The sequence below is a fragment of the Kwoniella pini genome, chromosome 11 (assembly GCF_000512605.2).
Source record: "Kwoniella pini CBS 10737 chromosome 11, complete sequence".
In the NCBI taxonomy this organism is placed as follows: Eukaryota; Fungi; Basidiomycota; class Tremellomycetes; order Tremellales; family Cryptococcaceae; genus Kwoniella; species Kwoniella pini.
In genome coordinates, this window is record NC_091726.1 from 857,032 (window position 1) to 881,463 (window position 24,432).

The 24,432-nt window shown below is 45.3% G+C and overlaps 8 protein-coding genes across 8 annotated transcripts; 5 read left to right on the forward strand and 3 right to left on the reverse strand.

Annotated features, from left to right (window-relative positions):
* Positions 1–3,657: 3,657 nt before the first annotated feature.
* Positions 3,658–5,434, reverse strand: I206_107663 (GTP-binding nuclear protein GSP1/Ran; the record flags this gene model as incomplete). The annotated part of the gene is made up of 9 exons (XM_070203567.1): positions 3,658–3,675; positions 4,021–4,147; positions 4,218–4,264; positions 4,333–4,370; positions 4,550–4,592; positions 4,657–4,916; positions 4,979–5,002; positions 5,094–5,121; positions 5,384–5,434. 9 exons carry the CDS (start codon positions 5,432–5,434, stop codon positions 3,658–3,660), a joined length of 636 nt encoding a protein of 211 aa, XP_070059668.1.
* Positions 5,435–5,873: 439 nt separating this feature from the next.
* I206_107664 (uncharacterized protein) lies at positions 5,874–8,167 on the forward strand (the record flags this gene model as incomplete). The annotated part of the gene is made up of 10 exons (XM_070203568.1): positions 5,874–5,913; positions 5,989–6,056; positions 6,113–6,244; positions 6,296–6,623; positions 6,668–6,717; positions 6,860–7,042; positions 7,190–7,381; positions 7,439–7,538; positions 7,601–7,992; positions 8,051–8,167. 10 exons carry the CDS (start codon positions 5,874–5,876, stop codon positions 8,165–8,167), a joined length of 1,602 nt encoding a protein of 533 aa, XP_070059669.1.
* A 173-nt stretch (positions 8,168–8,340) lies between these two features.
* Positions 8,341–11,877, reverse strand: I206_107665 (uncharacterized protein; the record flags this gene model as incomplete). The annotated part of the gene is made up of 17 exons (XM_070203569.1): positions 8,341–8,822; positions 8,874–9,052; positions 9,249–9,281; positions 9,336–9,414; positions 9,567–9,657; positions 9,708–9,715; positions 9,780–10,191; positions 10,440–10,496; positions 10,548–10,598; positions 10,648–10,767; positions 10,819–10,839; positions 10,902–11,000; positions 11,050–11,261; positions 11,315–11,433; positions 11,477–11,649; positions 11,706–11,741; positions 11,812–11,877. The coding sequence occupies 17 exons, from the start codon at positions 11,875–11,877 to the stop codon at positions 8,341–8,343; spliced, it is 2,238 nt and encodes a 745-aa protein (XP_070059670.1).
* Positions 11,878–12,208: 331 nt separating this feature from the next.
* I206_107666 (uncharacterized protein) lies at positions 12,209–13,088 on the forward strand (the record flags this gene model as incomplete). The annotated part of the gene is made up of 4 exons (XM_019157713.2): positions 12,209–12,580; positions 12,636–12,728; positions 12,773–12,876; positions 12,926–13,088. The coding sequence occupies 4 exons, from the start codon at positions 12,209–12,211 to the stop codon at positions 13,086–13,088; spliced, it is 732 nt and encodes a 243-aa protein (XP_019009353.2).
* Positions 13,089–13,113: 25 nt separating this feature from the next.
* Positions 13,114–13,535, forward strand: I206_107667 (uncharacterized protein; the record flags this gene model as incomplete). Its single annotated transcript, XM_070203570.1, has 4 exons — positions 13,114–13,171; positions 13,229–13,299; positions 13,353–13,430; positions 13,488–13,535. The coding sequence occupies 4 exons, from the start codon at positions 13,114–13,116 to the stop codon at positions 13,533–13,535; spliced, it is 255 nt and encodes an 84-aa protein (XP_070059671.1).
* A 369-nt stretch (positions 13,536–13,904) lies between these two features.
* On the forward strand, positions 13,905–15,045 carry I206_107668 (uncharacterized protein; the record flags this gene model as incomplete). The annotated part of the gene is made up of 4 exons (XM_019157714.1): positions 13,905–14,079; positions 14,130–14,296; positions 14,353–14,696; positions 14,757–15,045. The coding sequence occupies 4 exons, from the start codon at positions 13,905–13,907 to the stop codon at positions 15,043–15,045; spliced, it is 975 nt and encodes a 324-aa protein (XP_019009354.1).
* Positions 15,046–15,128: 83 nt separating this feature from the next.
* I206_107669 (uncharacterized protein) lies at positions 15,129–21,473 on the reverse strand (the record flags this gene model as incomplete). Its single annotated transcript, XM_070203571.1, has 28 exons — positions 15,129–15,212; positions 15,263–15,976; positions 16,028–16,136; positions 16,183–16,375; positions 16,423–16,445; positions 16,498–16,564; positions 16,616–16,767; positions 16,822–16,912; positions 16,962–17,081; positions 17,139–17,226; positions 17,277–17,352; positions 17,408–17,474; positions 17,525–17,546; positions 17,595–17,936; positions 17,993–18,126; positions 18,185–18,238; positions 18,291–18,340; positions 18,398–18,698; positions 18,752–18,994; positions 19,051–19,174; positions 19,226–19,272; positions 19,320–19,547; positions 19,610–19,674; positions 19,730–19,766; positions 19,816–19,864; positions 19,913–20,313; positions 20,368–20,493; positions 20,549–21,473. The coding sequence occupies 28 exons, from the start codon at positions 21,471–21,473 to the stop codon at positions 15,129–15,131; spliced, it is 4,932 nt and encodes a 1,643-aa protein (XP_070059672.1).
* Positions 21,474–22,986: 1,513 nt separating this feature from the next.
* On the forward strand, positions 22,987–24,430 carry I206_107670 (uncharacterized protein; the record flags this gene model as incomplete). Its single annotated transcript, XM_070203572.1, has 8 exons — positions 22,987–23,048; positions 23,113–23,207; positions 23,266–23,276; positions 23,321–23,343; positions 23,402–23,415; positions 23,462–23,547; positions 23,723–24,154; positions 24,209–24,430. 8 exons carry the CDS (start codon positions 22,987–22,989, stop codon positions 24,428–24,430), a joined length of 945 nt encoding a protein of 314 aa, XP_070059673.1.
* Between the last annotated feature and the right edge of the window lie 2 nt (positions 24,431–24,432).

Here is a 24,432-nt window from a genome sequence, read left to right on the forward strand (position 1 = left end):
TTTAGAGATCACCAAAATAAAAACAAGTTGGAACCAAGATACAAAGAAGGTAAACCTATGGGTTATGCCAATGATCATATTACATCTGACTATATAATATTTGACATTCAGGATAAGAAGATTAGAATTACAAGAGATGTGGTATTTAACAAAGAAGATAGAATGTCAAAAGCGGTCACAAATTCAGGCAATTCACCTCAAACAATTGAGAAAATACCAACACTGACCCTATCACCAGAAACAAACAAGGTGTCAAACGTGCCAAAGGTGTCAAATCAAATTCAATGTCAAATTCCAAACTCTCCTTGCCAATTTCTCCGTATTGACAAGACTTGAAACTCAAAATTGCTCAAATTCACCCGATCCTATTGATTTAGTTGAAGCAAGTCATGAAAATGTCACAAATGATTGAAAATGGCACCACTCAAGAATCAAGAGATCCATTACCTATCACAGATGATGTTGGTACTTGGGGTTACTTTGCTATTGCCTTGGCTGCCATGTCAACTTTAATTCCTTAAACTTATAAAGGAGCTTTATCATCTAATGATCAGCAACAATGGAACTTAGCAATGAAAGATGAGTTACAAAGATGAGCAAATATAAAATATGGGAAGTTTTCAGTAGGACTGTGTTACAATCCGTCCTGGATCAAACCCTTGGTATACAAGACGGAAAGAAAGTGAAAGTTTACTAGCTTGAGAATTCACCTTGTAGGACTTGTGATATATGGTTGGACAGTGATAACCAACTCAGATGGATCCGATGAGTTGTGGTGGGTGGAAGAAGATAAGATGGATTGATGATAAGTAGTTAATCAAGCAGGGTTCATTGAGTAGTTATTAAGTATCTATTACAAGGCTATGGAACTTATGAAGATATTCTGAGATGCGTCTCAGAGATTACTCTTAGATGCATCTCAAGGATTGTTCTGAGATTTGTCTGAGAAGTTATTCTAAGAGTCTTCTAAGATAGTTGGTTAAAATAGATGACGTTGGTCAAGTCAAAACAAACTGATGAAAGGCGTACACTTAGAGCTAAATGGGTTTACTCCAGAAAAATTGATGGAGAAACTGGTCAACTGTCAAAATATATAGCTAGATGGGTTGCTAAAGGTTTTGCTCAAATCACTGGTTTAGATTATAATGAATTATATGCTGGTGTAGCTCATAAAGATTCACATAGAGTTTTTTGGTCATTGGTCAACCATTTAGACTTAGAATGTGACCAAGTTGATATTATTGCAGCCTTTCTCAAGGGGGAGTTAGAAGAAACAATCTACTTTAGAAACACCTGAGGGAAGCAACATTCCTGCAAATAAAATCTTATTACTTAGAAAATCACTATATGGACTTAAACAATCACCAAGATGTTTCAACAAAGAATTAGACACTTGGCTAATGTCACAAGGTCTGACACCAACTAGAGCTGACTAAGATCAGCCTTAGATAAATTTAAAAAGGAATTACACAACAAGTTTGAGTGTTCTGACTCTGGTCCTACCAATTATCTCCTTGGATTTAATATACATAGAGTCAGAAAAGAAAAGAAGCTTCACATCTCTCAAGAACATTATTGAGAAGCGCCATTAGATCAATTTGACATGTCACACTGTAATTCTTCAAAGAATCCTCTTCCTCCAACATTCAAACCCATTCCTGCAACAGATGAAGAACATGAGCAAGCATGTCATCTTCCATATCCTCAATCAGTTTGGCTCAATATTGTATGTCTCAACAATCTCAAGACCAGACTTATCTCATGCCGCAAGTGTCTTATCCAGATATATTAGTAAATGGAATACTTCTCATTGGCAAGCTGCAAAACATTGCTTCAGATATATTAGAGGTACTTCAGATTTAACTTTAACTTTTAGTTCAAACTCAAGTAAAAGAGTTGCTTTAGGATATGTGGGTGCAAATTGCGGTGAAGATTTATACACTAGAAGATCTACAACTGGTTACACCTTCAGAGTTCATGGTGATGTAGTTGCCTGGAAATCTAGAAGACAGCCAATTGTACCCTTATCAACAACTGAAGCTGAATATATGGCATCAGCTGATGCAGCAAGACAAGCAACTTGGTCAAGATTATTACTTGAAGACCTTCAAGTTGGACTTGGTCAAGATCCATTCCCACTTTACAATGACAACATTGGTGCCATCTCTGTGATTCATAAAAAGACAAAACACATATCTATGCAACACCACTTTGTCAAAAAGAAAGTAAATGATAACATCATCTCATTTACACACGTCCCATCGGAAAAGGACTTAGCAGATTCATTGACAATGTTGTTACCTCCAGATTCAATAGGAAGACTCAGACATTTACTTGGTTTTAGAGGAAATCAGATCAAGGGGGAGTGTCAGGATTGTGATATATTGCCACATTGTCACATTTGGATATTATATCCCTGTACACTTAACAACGTTATTCACTCTTGTATTCACATCTCTTTTTACCTGCATCAAGTGACTAGTTTGACACGGTCACACAACACGGTGTCCTGGTTAGTCCAACAAGTTTTTGTGCTTGTATGGTGGGATTTTAGCATAGGCAATTTCGACATTATTTATCTCTACAAGACAGCACAAAAAGTGGCTGTGTGTGAAGGATCAACAAAATGACTCACGCCTCAAGGACTCACTGACCCGATAATTGTGCATAGACATTCATATGCCCTTCTGAAAATGGTGAGTAATGGATGGTCGAAATGTGGCAGTTCCCAACAAATACCGCCACCGAAACCTATCATCTTTGGAGGCATAGTGTGAGTTCAACAAACCTGCAACAACGATAGCCTGCATGATACCTAAAGCCTAAGAAACTGTAGGGTTGCAAAGTCGCACAGGAATTTATCTGGTTGGCAACTTAGATTGGGTCAGAATCTCACCATACAAGCGTAGCTTCACTTACGACACCCTACTGTAGGTAGCATGTATAAGTGCAGAATTGAATGCCAAAGGTGCGTGGAAGACTATTAGCCTCTTGCTAGCTCTAAGCAAAGCTTCGCAAAGCTTCAAAGTCATAGCTGCTATATGCATGGAGCACATGACTTCATTGGGCTCGTCACAATAAATCAGACAATTCCTATCATCGCTCATATTGCGCGTGTCCAAAAGATCGATCACACCACCGGACGAAGGCAAAAGCGTTTTAGAGGGCTACAAAGGCATTCAGAAAACCGAAAAGAGGTCGTGACAAATAGGAAAAAACCGCTGAGGAAAAACAGCAAACATATTTTCCAATTAGGTCCACGTCAGAAAACTTACATATGATACCGTCTAGGGGAGGTCTTCAGGACCACCGCTATGATGACGCGAAGACCGCTTCGAAAAGCATGTTTTGCGAAGGGAACCGTGTCTTCGAAGTCTAAAAGAGCACAGTGACCCCCAATAGGTCGCTACTCTTTCTTTCAGCCTTTTGTGTTGTGTACATTCGGATAGGAGTGTGGCCGGCAGGGCAGATCAACTGGGCAATCATAGAGTCTAATCACGGGAATCACCACAATATGCAAGCGAAGGGGCTACAAGCGGAATATGGACAAATGTATATTCATGGAAATCATCTCTACATCTTGGATTTTCCGTATCCCAGACCATTCCCCATGTTATGCTAACGAAAACTGGATAGAAGTTCTTAAATAGAGACATCCTAGAGATCGGCATCGTCCTGTGAATCAGAGATAACGTCAGTGAGGATAATCCTGAAAGATAATGAAAGATTGCAGCAAGGAAGAGAAGATTAGGTGCGATACACAAGGATATTAGAAGGCTAAAAGGCGAGGGAGGGATCATGTGAGGCTCAGTAGGGGAATGCGACGACAGGACATAGCCATGCAGAATCGCGACGGAGACCGGAGCCAAGGAAAGTGCTAATGATATCCAGACAGATGCGTAGATAGCAACAGCGCAATTTCACTGAGTGATGGCAGTGAAACGTGAAAGTATAGCCGAATAGGAGGCCATCAAGGTTCGCGGTAAGGTGGTTAGACAACAAATGACGGCAATGACATACCTCGTCGGGCAAAGGAGCGTTGGCAGCTTGCTTAAGCTCCTCCTCGTATTTGGCAATGAGAGCTTGATCGACTTGGACTTCGGGAGGGGCGAGGGCAGGAGCGGCAACGAACTCGAGAGATTGGTTTCTGAGATCACACAGTGCGTAAGCGGTTTTGCTCATGGAAAGATCAACATTGCGTTTGATGCGCAGCTTACCCGACTAATTTTCTAGCGAGCCACAAGAAAGGTTTCTCGAAGTTATACTGATATACATTTGAGATGATAAATCAGTCATCCGAGTAACATACGTCGCAAGGAAGCGAACACTTACGTTAGATTTGGCGGAAATTTCGAAGTATTGGAGGTTCTCTGCGCAATTTGTACCAGTCAGCAACAAGTTACCAAAACATTTTAACGTTAACAAGGCAACAAAGTATCGCTTGCAAGGAAGGCAAGATATGGCGTTATTTCATAACGAGGGGTAAACAAGCGGGTCAAGACTCAATGTGGGAAGAAAGATACAGCAACTTGAGGGGGATTGTACCCACTCTTTCGGTGGAAGGTGACATTTCCGGTTTTGACTTTTCGTTCCTACAATTAGCGAAGTTAGCTGTGTCAACAAGTGAAGGAATTAAGCAAAGAGAGAATCACGGACCTTTACATCTACTTTGTTACCACAGAGGACGATAGGAATGTTTTCACAAACTCTTTCGAGATCTCGGTGCCAGTTAGGAACGTTTTTGTAGGTAATTCGGGAAGTAACATCGAACATAATGATACCACATTGTCCTTGGATGTAGTATCCGTCTCGAAGACCACCGAACTTCTCTTGACCCGCGGTATCCCATACATTGAAGCAGATGGTACCAAAGTTAGTGTGGAAGGTAAGAGGGTGAACTTCAACACCGAGAGTGGCTGAAGGAGAGGTCTGGTCAGCAGATGGGCGTGAGCAGGAGAGAAAGTTGCAAATGACTTACCGATATATTTCTTCTCGAACTCTCCTGTGTGGTTGTCAGTATTGATCATACATTTAGAATTTATAGGGGAGACAGACGCTGCAAGCGCGTCCAGCTGATCGAATCAATGACTCACCAGTCAAGTGTCGCTTGACGAAGGTGGTCTGACGAGTTGTGATTACTTGGTCAGCAGGATTCTAGATGAGGCAGAAGCGGGATTGACAAACATACCTTTCCTGTATTATAAGAAGGAATGGGATGGTCACGTTCACGTTAGTAAAGTTGCACATAGTATGGGTGGAAGATCGTCAAGACATACCCTGCAAGACAGACAGTGTAGGTTAGCCATCGTACGTCATCTTGTAGTCACACCTTGCGAGCCATTGAAGCTTGCTTGAAAGATCGTGAAGAGCCATGACCACTCACGGTACCACCGTCACCACACAAGACCAATTTGAAGGTAGCTTGATTCTCCATTTTTATATTTTAATGCAGGTCTGGATGCGAGGATTCGTTAAATGGGCGTAGACGAGCCGTAAAATGATGAGACAAGCGAGAGGCTATAAAAAGGATAATAAAGATGACAGGGAATGTTAGAGGATGTTAGGATTGTTGGTTGTGGAGAGGAGTGAGCGTGTTAGCATTCACCAAAAACTAACCTCTGTTCGTTCATCACTCTTTCATTATTCTTGAATTGATTTATTCATGTATTTATCCCAAAAAAAGGCCACGTGAGATATCTCATATATATTTATTATGTAATATGACATTGGAGACCCCAGGCGATTATCATCTTGCGAGTACAACTGACGAAGTATTGACATTGTTGTACGGTATCTCTTCATCCTCATCATGCAAATTCAACATGCATGCAATTCATTGACATCCAGGTAGGGTCAAGAATCAAAAGACAGTCATGCAAGATGTCACCCAATACTTTACTTCCTTGTGTAATGGTAAGCTGGTGATCATGACTGTCTCCAGGCTAACTTCATCCAGTCGCGGTTTTGGCTGATCTGTCGTCTGTGCAGAATTACCCACAGGGAGTATGGTCAAACCTCCAGAGCTGACTATGCTCGATGCGATGAACGCTATACAAGTAAGATCCAATGTAGACTTCCCGATGTCACGGATTCACTGATCGTCGTGTCATAGATGATGGATCACAAGATGGACAGCGGTTCAAGCAAGCTATCACCGTCTCGACCACCTTCGAGTTATGATCCTGATTCTCGCATCTGTCCAGAGGGGCTTTGCTGGATAATTGATGCTCTAGTATCACTGGAGGTGAGTGGACTGACACAAAGTTGGTCGAGCTGCCAGCTTATGCCGTTTCAGATAGCATGGTATCGTGGCGCAACTTTGTGTCAATCCGTTTATACAGCTCTACTCTACCACAATCCTCAGCACCTTGCTGGCCCGTCCAGATATCCAAGCGACGACCAAATGTCAAATTTCATCTACCTGGTCCTTCGCGCGTACACCTTACTATATTGCAAAACTATAGATCTCGTCTATACGGAACTGGCCAAGGGCAACGTCCGGGATGGCGAAGATTGCTGGTTAGACCATTATGGCGTACCAGTCAGGATGAATGATCCGACAGGGGATCTTGTCAGCCTCGCGAATGAAGCATTGCAATGGCTCGAGAGTGATAACTGCCAAAGTACGTTGAATACGCTCTGACCCTTATTGACCCTCCGAATTTAGTGGATCCTTACTGGCGTGAACAAACCATAAATCGATTATTATGTCGACGGGTGAGTATACTCTTGAATATGTCGCACTGACAAGCAGAATTGGGCAATTTACCTAGATAATGAAGGCATGTCATCGAATTGGTGTCATTCGCTTCTGCGAGTGATGCGAGTGGCCGCGAATAGCATCGACGTTGTGGAAAAGCCATCTGTGACTGGATTGACAGCTTTCGACTCATCAATGCCTTCTTACCTGCGCCAAAACATGCCCCTTCCTGCTTTTCATCTGCCCCAACCGGAAGAGAGCTGGCAGAATATGCGGTCTATGCTTGATGGACTGGTTGACGCTGAAAGCGTCCGGGAGCAGGGTTCGTGGGAGAAATGGGAGGTAAGTTGGCGGATTATAAGACGTTTGCTGATCTCGTAGCTTCTCCTACGCGGAATCGGCTGGTCTCAAGTACTCCACAACCCTGTATCAAGATCGTTGATCAAGGTGAGCTCTAAGAAGTTGTGATTCGGCTGATGTGCGCTTCAGTCCCAATTCGACTTCTCATGCAATCAACTCCTCAAATGCGACACCTACCTGAACGACGAAGGTGTTCTCTCAACCTTTCTTTCCGAGAGTGGCCTGGTCGATTCTACCATCTCGGCCTTCGAAAGTGCTTCCTGCGGGCAAGATGCATCCGCCAACAGACAAATAGCTGCCTGGAAACGCTTGATATCTAGCGTGAGTTGCAACAACGTACGCCGGCCGTTAATTTCCCGCAGTACCTCTCTGCCACAGCATCGACCTTCCTCTCAAACCGCGCACGACAGCGACGTTCCTTTGCAAGACTTGCGTCAAAATGGCGAGAACGAGCGGCCATGGGAGAATATCTCTCAAAGTATGCAGATCTTTCGGAGTCAGTCAAGGTCCTGCATGCTCTACGACTGGATTGTCTCCTAGAAGCCGAACTGGCAGCTCTTGATCTAGAGTTGATGACGCAACGCGACGAGATAGAAATTTGGTGGTGGATAGAACAGGTCACTCGATCAAGAATCGATCATTGTAAGCTGTCGTGGACAAGAGCGTCTATATGGGCCAGGGCTTGGCAGGAAGTGACAAAGGCTATGACAATTGTGAGTCAGACTCAATCTTCCATTGAAGCTAATCATCAGATTTATCTCCTCGTCTCCCCATATGAGGCAAACGCTTCACTTTCGCAAGCAAAGTTCAGGCTACGACATAAACATTGTTTGAAACCCCTATATCTACCCACTGGTAAGAAGGTTACTTGTGGGATCACGCCACACTTTCAGGATTTTCAAGCATTCATTCAAGTGGCGAAACAATCGCCGGTAAGCCTCGATATAGTGTGATTACGCGCGATGTCACTGACACGCCCATGTTCCTCAGTGTCGTGAAGATGCCATCAAGCATCTCCAGCGAGGTATTAATTGGTTGGATCGTTTGCCAGAGTTATCAGAAACGGATTGTTCAGTGCTGCGACCTTATTTGGTGAGTTTCAACTGAGAGGAGCGTCGCTGATGGCAGGATCCTGTCGAGACATTGCGCCGCGCAATTCATCAAAACGAGAGTGTTCTCCGTGAAGCGGGCGAAAGATTAGTATGGGACGGAAACGCGAGGCTCGAAGGCCGGAGTCGATGGATACCAATACTACAAGCATGATGCATGAATGTAATACACTACACCTGAGAAGAGGATGTAGCTTGTCCGATGCCTACGTCAAAGCCGTCTACTTGTGCTTCTGATTCTACTGGGAAGTAATGCTCAACTATCACACCATTCTCTTCAGCTTTATGCCGTTCTTCCCAAATGTTAGTATCCGTTTGTGGTCGCTCCCCAATCTTCTCTATGACTGCCTTGAAGATAGACTCTGTTCCATCAAGGGGGATTGAGAAGCCTTCGGCCACTTGCTCTATGCTCTTGCTTTTACTGACGATCTCTGCTGCATTCTTTCGTTCCTGTTTCGACATGTTGGAGATCGGGGCTGGGGATGGCTTGAACTGAGTGAGGAGGAACTTGGTGTTTCCCCAGGGGTTTTGAGTGTGTTTTGCGATTGCGAGCAGCTTCGGTATCACCTCAGTCATATTGCACACCGGTCCAGTGGGTAAAAACACCGAGGGGTTGCGCTCAGCGGCGCGAGCAATCATTACGGAGTCGGCATCTATAGTGCTTCATCAGCTGAGGAGTTTACCATGGGCCCAGTTGCACTCACTTGTCTCGGTCCTGATCTTTTCCCAGTTGGACCAACCATCACCGTCCCCATTACAAATCACGGGCAAGCCTCGCTTTTTCCCTAACGCAACAATGTCGGCGAGTCGCTCCCAAAGTGCTCGCTCCCCAGGTCTCATATCTCGAGTTCGACAGTGTACAGTCAGATTTCGAATCCCCGTTCTTATAATGCGGGATACAAGGTATAAGGTCGAAGGCTGTGTGGGAAGAAGTCGGATTTTGCATGAGATAGGCAGAGGAATGGAATCGAGGAGAGCACGAAGGATATTGAGGAGTATGTCCGGCGTTGATAAAAGAGCGGCACCCATACCAGAATGAGTTCTAATGGTGAGCGCAATTCCCATCTTCTCAAACTCACGAAAAGGATTTAGGACAACCACAATTTAGGTCACTATAAAAAACCATTTCAGCTGTTGAGCCGACGTATGACTACGATTAAGCTTACATTCCCGAAACATCCTGTTGTACCGTTTGCGCAGCTTTGACCGCCAATTCAGGATTCGAAGAGCCAATTTGGAAGATGACTAACGATCAGCTGCCATTGTCCAACAGATATACTCACGGTAGGGTTTTTCGATAGGGTGAGTGCTGAAAATGGGACCTTGGCCTTTGTGATAAGTTATGACACCAGTAGCAGCTGGTCTATATTAGCTCCGCTTATCTTCATTGTACTCACGATCGACAGTCCTCTCTGCCCCTATGATTGCTTTATCGACTACTTCGGGGGACCAGACTAAGCCAGCACCATAATAGAGAGATAACAATCGCTATCGAGCAGTTAGCAAGCGCGGTGAGTGATATAAGCTTGTGTACCAACCATAGGTACTGTGTGTTTGGGAGACATGCTATTAGCTGAAGCCTCGAACATGCAAGGAAGACTAATGCTCACGCGTGCCCGTTCGTACCATGGGAGCCAGTACGAGCTTCTCCCGGTAATTCAACTCGTTCTCGTACGTTTTGGGATATTCTATGGGCATGGCCATCTGCTCTTCTATGAGCTCCGCCTCTGTTCGGTTTGGGATATCTTGTACTGTCACGAGATCATTTTTAGCTATCGCCGCAGACCTGATGGACCCTTCAGCTGCGTTGATCATATCCTCTTCGCTAACTACTGGCGCATGTTGAGCTTTATGGCGTTTGGCGTCGCGAATATTCTGATTCGGTGAAGGGGATCGAGCAATTGCGACAGGCATAGTAAGTGGACGGAATGCGAACAGGCGTTCTAGTAATGCTATCTTCGAATTTCGGAAGCCTGACAAAACCATATGATAACCTGTCGAGTTGAGCAAAGGATGTTGCCCCTATATGTATGATAAGTCACTTTGCCAGCTTGATCTCAATTTCGGGCATCTACAAATTGTTGCTGCAAACAACTTAGTTGGGTGGCAAATCAAACCGAACAAGTATACAAAGTCACGTGATACAATCATCGATAGATAGATGATCAATGCATACAATATGCTGCAACATGCAAAAGCTATGCTACTCGCTACGTGATAGGTCTCGGGGTCAACCTGGGTCGCAATTCGAGAACAATCAAGAGACTTACATAAGAACCATATTCTTTGTCTGGATCGTACACTTCCCACCTCGATGCAGGGAATATCTGTGTGCAAGTCAGCTTCACGATTGTCAGCGATATTTTTAGTAATCTTACGTGTTTGTATCGATTGTACCACGACCTTTCAACGACCTTCCCTGCATGAGACTGCAAGGAAATAAGCAACGGTCCACTTGCGAAGGTGGCTTCGACTCACCTCGTCCTTCTCAACTGTCGCATCTGCTAACAATCTGACATCGTCGTGTACATCAAAATTGAACAAGGGACCGGATTTTCCCCGAGCTTTGTTGATTATGAAGTCATAGAATGTATAATGCTGAATGCCATAGGTCAGATCTGAATACGAGATTGGCATCGATTGACTTACATGCGGTATTATGAGGTCCTCCTGATGTGTTTTTCAACGTTCAGCATGGATACCTTGGTTCGAGGACTAACGAAGAGGCTCACCTTGATATACATCAGGTTTTCCACACTGGTACCACGAAGCTCCGGGAATTGTTGACGACACTTGTTCAGAAACGTCCCGATGTCGTCTCCCTTCATACACTAAATGGCATATCAGTATCGATGAGCGACATTTACACGAAAGACTGACTTCGACGCTTTTACGATGACCACTGCCATCCCAATATGAATAGGTAATCTCGATGGTTTCCCCTTTGATTGTTTCTTGCTGCGCTAACCACTTTTTCCGCAATTCCTCTCTTTCGATTAATTCTCGTTCTTCTCGGTGACGATCGGGTAGGAAGGATGTATCGACGGCGGGATTCTTGCTGAATTTCTTTTTCCTTTCGCCATTCTCATCTACTGCTTCTGTCAACTCTGTAACTCGGTTCGTACGAGATAACAAGGCCACTGACCTGCATCTTCCCTTGGTCTTTTTTCACCGGTATCACCTTCTTCTTCCTCCGCATCGGCAAAAGACAGCTTCGATTTTTCCTTTTTCTTTGTCTTTTTAGGTTTTGTAACACTTTTAGCCCTACAAGTTGCATCAGTCGAGCTCGTTGGAAATGATAACTCACCCTTTATCGGCAGCCACTTGCGCTGCTAGCTGGCGTTGTCTCTCTTCCAAATCATCTTTCGTCTTTTGGAAATCTGAAAGGGTAACCAGACCAACTGTTGTCTTGATCAACCGCTCGTCAAGATTCTCAGTCACGCCGATGAAGCGGTCGACCGTATGGTCTTTTTCGCCTTCCTAAGTAAAGATCCATCAGTATAGTATTGATGTCAGCTGTAGAGTGGCGCACATACTTTTATCAAAGCATCCTTTTGGCGTTGATGTTCTGCCTAGAAATTCTGGGATTGATTAGCCTGGATCTGCCGCAAATCGGTTGGTGCAAACAGATACCACACTTACGGCTTCCCGTTCTCGCTGCTTCGCGAGCATAAGATTACGTCTCGCCTCTTCAGGTGGACCAGACATGTCGACCGAAATTGATGCTGATACAGAATATGCACGGCAACAAACTAGGAATTCAAATAATAATCAACAGCATGGAGGAAGACAAAAGAACAGGGCTATGTATAATTACGTAATACACCCATAACGCGTAGCACCAGATCAAAGAAAAGAAAACACAGCAATTAGCATAACCTTCAACCTTTGTATATGACCATTCACCTTCACCTTACCTTTCATACAATCTGTGCTATCTCACCAACCGTCTTATATAATAACTCTCCTCGTCCGTCAACGATATACAATCTCCCGGTCATTGACTGCCGCCCCATACCGATCTGGCCAACGGACAATCATGTCTCATCAATACGGCAGTCCATACGCGGATCCTTATAACAACCGTCAATCAGGATTTTATAATAACGACCATGATACACAGCAACCCCCACCTCAAGCCTATGGCTATAGTAATGACTCCAATCCTTATGGAGAGGAACCTCGGTACCCTTCATATCCCGCAGACCCCTCTGCAGGGGATTACCAAGCACACTCCAGTACGGAAAAGGTTGTAGATGACGAACAGTATGAAAACACACAGCGAGCTCAGCCAGGTCGATCGGGTGTCAGGCAGCCTCCTCGTTCGATCGCTGAGATGGGTCCGCCTCCCCGAAGTACTGGTATCCTAAGGATGTGGAGGAAGGATGAAAGGGGTAAACAGTGGTCAAGGGTAAAGCTAAACCTCTTATTTAACGAGGCCTTACACTGATAGACGAATATTCTAGGGTGGTGGTGTAAGAATGTCTCTCAGACTATGCTGCTGCTGCTTCACTATTGCTATCATACTGGTGGTCAGCATCATATTATCGATTATACTTGTGAGTGAAACAATTTCCCGAATTGAGCTGATGCTTTACAACAGTATGTGCGACCGCCAAGCTTTGCGCTCAATAGTGTCAATATAGGCTCATCTCCTGTCAATTTGACCACCGACGGTCTTACACTCAGCTTTGATCTCAGTATCAGGTCAGTCTACTTTCTCTGCGTTGCTAACAAACTAATCGACTGCAAATAGTGTCGCCAATCCAAATTGGTTCAATGCCGACTTCAAGGAGATCTCGGCTACAGCCAAGTATCCTGGAAACAATACCAACAGCTTTGGTGGAGGTACATTATATGACCTGAACTTTGTGGGATATACACAATCTACATTTAAATTCCCTTTCACCCTCAAGTGAGTTTCCAAAAAATTGAGCATAGCTAATGGTTAGCTATACTTTGTCCAAGGATCCCAATCAGGTAATCCTGAAAGATTTGATCAGTAAGTTCCGGAGGATTCCAACACTCGCCAGTGAAGCTGACATCCTGGGCGTACCAGGTAAATGCGGGATTTCAGGCGGAAGTATTCAGGATATCACAGTGGACTATGATCTTTATCTCAAGCTCAAGGTAAGCGTAACATTTCCTGGACGCAGTATATATCTGACAGATCATCCGCATAGATTCTCGGTGTCACAGTCAGTCCCACAATCAGTAACAGTGCAAGCTTCGAATGTCCGATTACCGCTTCAGACATCGAAGTGAGTGGCCCGTCTTCACTCCTGGCCTCCGTTTACTGACAAATTTGCTTGGAACAGTCTATTATCGGTAGTGATGGATCCTTATCAGGTCTGCTTGGAAGCTAAGAAGTGTTGTCATGTCAAACCGGTACATCATCATGCCTTTCCTCGCAGTTTTACGCCTTTTTACGTATATGACTTCTCATGATTCGAATGTTTTGATGTATGCTCAATGGACAATCCTATAAACGGTGTTCCAATATAGTGGTACCATGTGATTCCGGCGCTACCCGGCCCGGTAGATCGACGGGGTGTTATCTTGATAAACTCCTCCACCTCTCTTCCACAGTGATCGTTCATGAGCATGTATATGTATATATATCTACCTGAAACTCGCCCAATATCTCTGCTGTAACGAAAACCATTCATGGGAATATTGTTATTTCTTTGTTTTTTTTTGCTTTGAATTCACCTCAACGACACATACTTACCAGCATGAGCGCTCCAGCTTCATTTACGAGCCGAGAAGCTCTTTCCGAACGACGACTGCAGGATCCTTCCAAGCCAGCTCCACAACGCAAGAAGAGGGTCATAGTTACTGGTGGTTCTGGGAAATTAGGTCGATGGATGGTTAGGGAAATGGTAGAGCATGGCTGGGAGGTCTGGAATCGTGCGTACCTCATATTTGGGCTTTGCGTAGTCCGCTGATGCTTGATACAGTTGACGTTGCCCCTCCTGCTCCTTCCGAAGCCAAAGTAGCTAAATTCATGCAAGTTGATTTGACGGATTACGGGCAGGTCATAGCAGCGCTTACAGATGTCGATTCGGGATATAAGGGTGTGGACGCAGTCATACACTTGGCTGCCATTCCTTCACCTTCGCGCGCTGTGAGTGATATATATAGCTGAACAGCGTTGGACCGGCTGCTCATTCCCAAATCTAGCCTAATCACGTTATTTTCCATACCAATATTCGCCAAACATACAACATAATGGAAGCTGCTCGTGTATTGAACATTACCAATTTAGCTATCGCCTCCTCTGAAACCGTCTTCGGTATCCCGTTCTATCCTCATGTGCCAGAGCGATTGCCCATCCGAGAAGATGCTCAGGCGCCAGAATCTAGTTATTCCCTAGCCAAATTACTTGGAGAGAAAATGGGGGAGCAGTACACTAGGTGGAACCCAGAAGCAAAGATCATCAATATCAGGTTGAGTAATGTCATGAGTCCGGAACAGTATATTGACTTCGAGAATTGGCAAGACGATCCATGGGTCCGGGCTTGGAAGTGAGTCTGAATACCCTCCTCCCTATCATCAAAATATTGGGCTGACAGTACTCTTTATAGTGGATTCTGCTACATCGATGCCAGAGATTGTTCCCAAGCTTTCCGTAAAGCTATTGAGTCCGATCTTAAGGGTCATCATGTGTTCAACATTGCGAATGCCGACAACACATTCCGTGTGCCAACCGCAGATTTGATGAAGAAAGTGTTCCCCAATACTAAGTGGGAGCCGGAGACAGATGATCCAAGAGAAGGCGGTATCAGTATCAAGAAGGCCAGAAAGATGCTCGGCTTCGATCCACAATACGACTGGCAGACAGAGTGCGAGAAGCTGAAGAAAGCTAGTAAGTGAATGCGCTGGGATTAAAGAAAGCATGTAGATATGCATAGTCTAATCCTCTATCTGGTATTTACGAGTACTCTGAGTGCGTTCTACTATTTGTTGTGTTTCTTCCTCTCGGCCTCAATAGCCATTGTTTTAAGGTTCTTAAACTCTGTGCGTCCGGTGGCTTTGCACAGCTGCACGGGATTCAGCGAAAGCCCAAAGGAGAGTGTGTGATTCCACTTACCGAGTAGAATTTCGATTTATGGTTTCTTAACAAGTCGGCAGGACTAGCATATTCTGCGATCCTACCTTGATCCATGACTAACACCTTATCGAAATCGATAATTGTATGAATCCGATGAGCGATGGTTAATATTGTTGAATCGGAGAACTCTTCACGAATGGTCTTGGAGATAAGCTCATCGGTCTCATAGTCAATTGAAGCGGTCGCCTCGTCCATGAAGAGCAACTTGTTCCTTTTAAGAATCGCTCGCGCCATGCAGATCAGCTGTTTTTCTCCACTTGAGAAGTTGTCTCCTCCCTCGCTGACCGGATTGTTTAGATCTTTGAAGACGTTCTTGTTTCTTGTCTCTTCGTCCATTTCTGAGCTATGTCCGTCGGCGGTCAATTCATCATCTTTGATGAGATGAACTCTTCGAAGAGCCGCGTAGATATCAGCATCGTCATACTCGTCAAAGACATCCAACGTCGATCGCAAAGTACCAGATAGGATGGTGGGATCCTGAGGGATGATTGTGACACGGCTTCGTAGATCAGTGAGACCGATCTTGGAGATGTCAATGTCATCGATGACAATTCGCCCTTGAGTTGCTTCCACGAAACGGAAGAAACTCAAAGCGAGCGTAGATTTTCCGCATCCGGTTGCACCGACAATACCGATTTTCTCCCTTGGCGCTACGGTAAAGTTGATGCCATGAAGAACATCGGGGAGGTCGGGCTGTCTTGGTAATCAGTATACATAATCCAAAAGATGGGGTTTTGAACTTACAGCGTATCTGATTATCAGGTTCTCGACAGCGATGGCCCCACGGTCAGGCCAAGCAGCGGGAGGTCGTGGATCTACATATTCAGCCGCTTCACGTTTGAGATCCGTAAATCTGGAAAATAGGGTGAGTATACAGCCTCTGGTACTACGGCACTCACTCTTTAAGTCGCTCAATAGCAACCATACTCTGTTCCAGCTGTACGAATCGACGGACCACGAAGAGCAGATCATGACATATGGTTCCGGCAAATGACAGAGCGAACCCAGCCATAGCAGCATCTACGCCCGGTGCGATCAGAATAGCCACAGCCGTGAGGCCAACCATGATAGCAGATAAGAGGTTGAAACGCGCTGGGGACGATGGTTAGAATAATCTTGCATGCGCCGAAAATACTCACCTGAAAGCCACCTGTTGACGGTCCTATTCAAAGTTGTCAATCACGAGTGCATAGCAGCAGCGGTCATGTACTCACCATGACCAGGCAAAAGCCAGCAAGTTGGTATCCGCTAATCTCATCATGTGTTTCAGAGATATAGTGCCTGCAATTTGGTCAGCTTGATGTCCGCATCTTTACGAGAAGTAGGGCTTACTAGCGCCAAAGGCTCGTAAGACAGCCACGCCAGATACAGCCTCTCCAAAGAGCGAATATAGCGGTGATCGTGTTACGGAGTCGAGTCTCCTCATGTCTCTGGACGTCTGACCATAAATAGACCCAGCTTGATAGTAAATTACAAGGATGACACTATATGCAGGACTCAGTGGAGATATTGACCGCAGCCGATGGTCAGTAACTCACCTTCCAGCGATAATGAACGGCACACCGCCAACATAAGTAATAGACACGAGCGTGATAATCACATTCAGCGCGTAAGCGACGCTTCGTACGACTGAAGATCTGATTAGCTCAACTCGATCGATCACTTCTCGTTCACTCACAGTTGTCAGCTGTAGATGAGTCCAGACCCTCAATGTCTTTACCAAATCGGTTCAAGAGTCGTCCTCGATTAGTCGTATCGTGGAATCGGAGCGTCGAGAACAGAACTGATTCCAGCATGGCTGTATACGATCTTAGTTATCTGTATACAATATGACCGGGTGCTGACACTATCTTACCATTGTGAAGCACTTTGCTTGCTCGTAAAGACCCCAGGTAGATGATCGCATATTGGAAATTTGCGGCAAAGACTCCCGCGATGGTGATCTGGAGCACATCATTAACCGAGTTCGGTTTACGGGTACTGGTGCACTTACAATGGCATACCCAACAACAAAGTATTGAGTGGTGTGTCCGCCTTGCTCCGGGGTCAAGTTTGATCCTGTCCAATATCTGAATTACGGTTCACTTTTCAGCGCAAAGCGAGCTACAAAGAACCGCCACTCACTCGAGCCAACCTTTCTCGGCCACAGGGACAAACATCGCCATGGCCAGTGCAATAAGGAAGAAGAACCCTAAACAACATTATTCAGTGACGGAGCCGAATGACCTGAAATGAACTTACACCAGACAGGGCCACCCAGAGCCTAAAAGATAGTGTGAGCACTTTTCTCGAATGGCAACCCAAGACTTACACCAAAGTACGCTTTCCACACAGACCAAGCGATTCTTCCCCGCGCACGTTTCTCGTCCTCTATAAGCTTACGAGGCGATTTGCCCTTGAGATCGGCGGTGGAGTTTACAAGTGTAGACTCGTCTTCGGGCGCCAAGGAACTTGTTTCTGAGCCAGGCTCAGATCCCGCAGCTCCACTAAGGCTGATCACGCTTTTGTGCGCAGGCTTTATGGAATCATCGACAAGCTTCTCTTCTTTTGCTTCGCCATCCGTGGGTTTTGCCTTGACGTCCTCTTCATCCAATTTCGCCATCAGACCAGAAGCAACAAAATCATCTCGTGTACCCGAGAATTTGACATCACCCTATTCAAACGTCAGCTTCAGATGCGAGAGACGCGACTCACATTCTCAAGAGCCACAATGTACGCTGCACCTGGCGAAACCAAAGCGGTATGATGAGAAACTAAAAGTACAGTTCTATTTTCCAGTATTTTACCTTGCAGACAGTTCGCCATGAGAGCATGAGCGGTGTGAGCATCAACAGCGCTGAGGACTAATAAGGCATGAATGTCAACGGGTACCAAACAAGGTGGACAAACGCGATTGCTCACCATCGTCAAGTAGTAAAACTCCGGCTCGACTATATACTGCTCTGGCCAAAGAGACTGGGACAATGGGTCAATGCATTGCTCTTTCGGCTTTCGCTCGATTGCTCACCTCGCGCCTTCTGTCCTCCACTAAGATTTAAGCCTTTTTCGCCGATTTCCCTAAGCAGAAGTCAGCCAATGGAGATCCATCTCATCGTGGCATAGCATTGTACATACGTTTGATCTCCATCTTCCAGTATTTCTAAGTCAGTCTTCAGAGAACACGCCTCGATCACTTGTTGGTATCTTTGAGCATCCCAGGGCGAAGAGAATACAATGTTGTCCTGAATCGTTGCATTCTGCAGCCAAGCTTGCTGAGGAACAAAGGCGACCATATTCGGCACTATCCAATCCTTGGGAGGTACTTCTTTGGGAGATAATCCCATGGCATCAGGGGAAGACCGAGGACATAAAACTTGCCCAGCAAGAAGATCCGCTTCTCCGAGCAGCCCGGCGAGCAATAAAGACTTTCCCGAACCTGATCTGTATTAGCGCAGTCAAAACGTATCAATAACTCACCTAGACGACCACAGATAAGCGAAAGCTTGCCGTTAGGAAATCGTAGCGTAAGATCTGCAAGAGTGAAGGCGTTCTTGGGCGTAGGAGCAGCAGACCTCGATGACCCGTTTTGCGCATTTGAGGTAGCGGATTCGTCTCGCGGCCACGTGTACGTAGCAGAGGAAAGTACAATGTCTCCAGATCCATCGTTCTCCTCGACAGGCGCAATCTCAGATAAGGAAAGGTATTTCTCGATTCTCCGGCAGGATACGAAGCCTGAAGAGTGATGTTAGCGCCCTTCTGCCGTTTTGTCATTGAACGAAGAATCATACCTTGTAGAGCTTGGATAAATGTCTCGGGGAGAGCATTAAGAGCATATCGCAATTCTGCGAACACAGCTACGGATGTAAAAGCAGTCGATGGAGTGAGGCGTTGGCCTCTGACGAGAGTATAATGCTGCAAGATGCATCAGTGCTACCTTCTCCCATCTTTCACGGAAAAGCTCACCAGGAAAGAGACAACGGTCACAAGTACCGGAGTTAAAGCCCAAATACCTACGCTCTCGTTAGAAAGAAACCCGCTCGATTTCGAATTCACTTACAGTTGAAAGCTACCTCGATCTGATAATTTCTAGCTTGCCAGGATAACTCATTCTTCCTGATCGTTTGGATCCGTGATTCAAATGATCGCTCCCAAGCCATGAACTTTAGCATCCGGATACCCTGGAGAATCTCGTTCATCAAGGCTGTGCGCTGATCTCGAGTTTTCATCAAGTTTTCCTGAGCCCGTACAACGATTTTTGAAGCAAAGTGATTCAGAGGAAGTGATACTAGTCAATCAGCAGACGGTCAGCTTCATCGACGTACTGAAACAAAATCAACGATTACTCACACAGAGCAGTCAACAGGCCGTACAACGCGGAGGTGCCGAGTAATTTATAGACAAAAACGCTCGCTCTAAGGAAAGGACTTAGCTGGCTGCCTGAACGCTCGATACCGCAGCAAAACTCACACTAGCAACTCCAGTGGCGAATCCACAACAGCAAACACTATTTTCGCGCTCAGCTTTGAATCGTTTCCTGTAAAATGCGCACTCACAGTGAAAGACAAATTCCGTGACCCGGTCTACATCTACAGTGAACAATGTCTGAAAGGAAATTAGCGTAAGTAACTGTGTGGAGCACATGAAACTCACCATGATCTGTGTTTTGGAGCTGACCGCTTCTTCATCCTCTTCATCTTCCGCCTCACCAGCCGCTTTCCTCTTCTGGTCTTTCGCTGCTTCCGTCTTTACGTCGCCTACGTGGCCTTTATCATCCCCAGCGGACGCTATATCCTTTTTCCGCATTGTTTTACTGAAAAGCAGGGTATTGAGCTGAAGCTTGATCCTTCCTTGGAGATAAGTGGAACTGATCGACCAGGTCACACCTGTAGCGATGAACATAATAGCGTTTGACATGAATAATCCAAAACATAGAACCCATCCCCAAGCAGGAGTAGATCTAGTTGGATCGTTCTCCAGATATTCAACGAATTTCAGGAGAATGTAGTGAGGAATGTAGTACCCGAAGGCAGTCGCCGTGGCAAGCAGGGTTTCTAGAGAATATCAGTCGATGTGTTGCGCGGTAGTTGAGAAGATACAGGACTTACGAGCCCAGAGCAGTCCCGAGTTAGCCTTTGCAACTTTCCATAGCAGGTTAAACCCTTCTGTTCGGCCAAATCGACCTCTGGGATTACCATATATCTCCCTCATATTCCTGTACTGCACCAAGGCACCTGTAGGACATTTTGAGCGCCGATCAGAATGATTGGAAATGACCTGACTACTCACGAAGTGCTTTGGGTAGAATAGGAAGATCCCAAACATCTAAGCTCTCCGAGACGTGACCTTTCCACACAACTCCTGTAGCATATCCGAATAGAAGCCATTCCGGTACTGTTGCCTGGACTTCTGCACTAACATTAGGCTTGGTCGAGTCGAGAGACTCTGTGCCTTCTGGTACGGCATCCGTGATTTTTGCAGGATATAGCGCCTGAAGCGGCAGGTAAAGAGGGGGACCTCGGCGAATAGTGAGGACGACTACCAATGGCGGGATATAGAGGATCGGTAGGAGTGCTGTCAGTATCTCAACAGGCGATAGTTTCGGGCTCGAAAGCAGATCGCTTTCAGCAAATGTAGCAAGTAGTCTTTCCGGCGCCGAGGGTAAAGGAGTAGATGGTAGTAAAGCTAGGAAAGCTAAGATCATGAATTGGATGAAGATGTCGATAGCAAGATGAATGGTGGTCGCCCAATGAGCGTAGGTTTCTTCTTGAGAAAGATGGGCGGAAGTCAGCAGAACCGTGATTACCTGAGAAGGTAGCAGTAATGCTGGAAGGAGTATCGATCGTGTTCTTTCTTCTTGATCTGGAATATGGGCGAGAACTGTGAAGACCAATAAGAGAATATTGCAAATCAGAGGGGGAAACATCAAAAGCAGCAGCGCAACCTTTCGTCGTTTCATTGATGCCCAAAATTTTTCCGGTTCTATAGGGGTCCCATCTTCACAGACGACGGGGTCTTCCAAATTGAAAGGATCCTTCTCGCCGCTTGTTATTTGTCCGTCTAAGCCCTCATCATGATGTGTCGGTAAAGCGATAGGCTTGTTGAAGTAACGGAGAGCCGGAGAAGTGGGATGTGTCGAAAGGTAGATCGTCAAAGAAGTTAAAGAGACAAGAGGTATGAAGGCTGTGCTGACAATGGAGATAAGATGGGACATTGTGTACCTATTCACAGTTGAACATGCGGAGATGGAGATACTGCGCGACTGATATTCGCTTTGACCTTCAACTTCAGGTGAAGATTATTTGGAAGCGCTGATTTCGTGTAATGCAAAGAAGGGGAGCGCGATGCGATTCAGTCGACACGACCCGAATAGGCGGATCCGAATCTGTATATTCCTTTCTGCTGTTTTTGGTTTTGATCCTTGTATGAGACCTCTTGGATACTGCCAACGTTCTGTCGATCGACACAGTGGGACGGATAGACTCGGCGATGACTTGTTACAAGATTTTCCCTCGAGCCAGATGATGGATGTGATTGGGAATGTGATTGTTATCACAATCAGATTGACCTTCTGTACAGCATTAGTGAATTAGCAAATTATAATTATCTTGACGAGGTACCATGTGGGGGTGCGGACAAGTCCGATGGTGTGATGTGATGTATATATCACACTCTTCTCAAGCAAGGTATCTACATATCTAGATTTTTGAGGTCATCGCATGTCATTTCATGTTCTATTTAATGTTCGCAGGGCTCTCAAGACATCATGAGAGGGGTTGTATCCTGAAGGGACCCGTCAAACGCGACTATCAGTTTGACCGGAATCACATTGAACAGTCGTGCGTCGTTTTCCAAGGCAACCGTCATTGACGATTCGATAATGCTTCAATAACGTGCGGTTGGAAAGCTACATGCGACTATGATCAGGACCCAGCACGTGGGACAAGATGCTGTTGATTCAAGCGCAAAGATTCAATCGATTCGTAGTGAGGAATGTGTAGAAGTGTCGCAAGCAAATGATCTTGCAGGCCGAAAGAAAAGAGCTCGGCTTGCTTATGTGAGCAGAAACTGGAATGTGGTTTGTCTTTTCATATGTTTTCTTCCACAACACATGTTGTTTTGATCCCAATCAAGGATAATGTTGGTCGTAGTCAATTATGCATGAGGTTCGCAAATCCAGGCGATGAGCACGTTTGACATTCTTCACAAAGGTGTACCTCTGATGCTTGCCGAGAGGCCATATGTCGGCACCGATCGCTCATGCAATTCCCATTGCCGTATACAGAACATGACTAGCTCTGACTAACCATTCCTTCTGCCGATGAATGGCATAGCTTGGACTAGCTAGTTAAACAGTTCGCACTGACAATAGTTACCAATAGTACGATACGGATAGAAGAAGGTATATAATGAATGAAATTTATTAGATGTCTAATCGCAATGACGTAATGAATAATGATGATAATGAGTTAATTTGGTTAAAGAGTAAAACCTTGATCTGGGGCCACATACGTAACAAAACAAAACCAAACTAGTACTAAGAGTATAAACTCAACTACAACTAACAATCCTCATTTGACTTGCAACCCTTACTTTATCATCTTCACCTCATATCCGTTTCACTTTCCTATTCGTATCAGATCCCGATTGTACTAGATTACAGCCCCCTCCAGCCTAGATTGGGACCTATTAACTTCAACATAACCTTTCATCCTAATCACGTCGACATGTCAGTATCAGATAATGGGGTAACAAAGAATGGGGCTTTACCAAAGGCTATTCTGTATTCGTAAGTTTCCCTCTTCGTCAAAGAGGGTTGACACTCTGGATTAACCTGTGCGTGAACCTTATAGCTGGCCAACCTCTGTCTGGTCAACGGTGCCTCAACTCTGCTTGCACGAAAAGGGCTACTCCAGCGATGAATATGTTATCAAGCTTGTGGATATAAGTAAGTCCCGGTTTAGTGGCGAGAAGATATATTTGCGGCACTGACTCGTCCTTCATAGCTAAAGGAGAAGTAAGTGAAGCTACCTGTCGACATTGACTGACAATATCTTTAAGAACTTTGCGCCATCATATCTAAAGTGAGTCGCTTATCTTTGTCATTCGTTTTTCCTGCTAACACAGGAATGGACTCGATAGAATCAACTTGAATGGTTAGTCAACGAACTATGCGGTCCTTGACAACTGACCTTTGCTCAGGAACCATCCCTACGCTCGTCGTCCCCACTCTCGAAACTACCGGTAATGATGTGGACACCAAATATAGATCTTTGAGGGATACAATCGTAAGTCTAGCTTTTCATCCTGCATTGCTGACCTGCTAGTCAATCTGTGACTTCCTTGACCAAGCACGAAGCGCTAGTTCCGGTCATAATTCGCATTCCAATAAGCCTGCCCCTACTCTTGCTCCAGCTACAATTGAAGGTGAGTAAATCTTGGCAGCGTTCATTACTGATATAGATAGGCAAGGGTATATCCGATGAAATCATTAATCTCATTCACCTCTACACTGTCGACCCAAATTTCGTTGCCTTGGCAGTCCGAGATGAAGCTGAACTGAAGCAAAAGGCTACTCGACCTCCCGGTAAATCCCTTGCGCAGAGACGACAAGCGCTTCGACAGTATCTGGACGAAGCAAAGCAGGCTGTGGCAAATTCCGCTGTTGTGCCCAAAGAAGGGTCTTCTACATGGGAACAGAAAACGGTTAACTTTCTCGAGGAGAAGTTTAAGTCGAATGAACAGATATGGGAATTATATAACGGGCAGTCAGGTGATGATAAGAAAGAACAATTCTTCGAAGTTTGCAGGAAAACTTGGACTGAGTCGCTTCCAAACGCCTTCTCGAGGTTGGAGGGCTTGATAAAAGGACCTTTCGCTCTTGGGGATCAAATTGTGAGTTCAGCTTCTTGCTCGTGGCTTGAATCATTAATAATATATTATCCACAGTCACTCGCCGATCTTCATGCCATCTCTTGGCTTACTCGACTCGTAACAATCGCTGGAGGCCCGCCAGACGCATCCGGTATTGACTCACTCATACCTCACATGAGTGGCTACAAATTTGGACCCAAGGTAAGGGAATTTTGGAGTGAATGGGTGCAAAGAGAAAGCTTTAAACTAGTTTTGGTCCCTGTAAGCGGAGATTTCGAAAAGATGAGCGGTTTATGAAT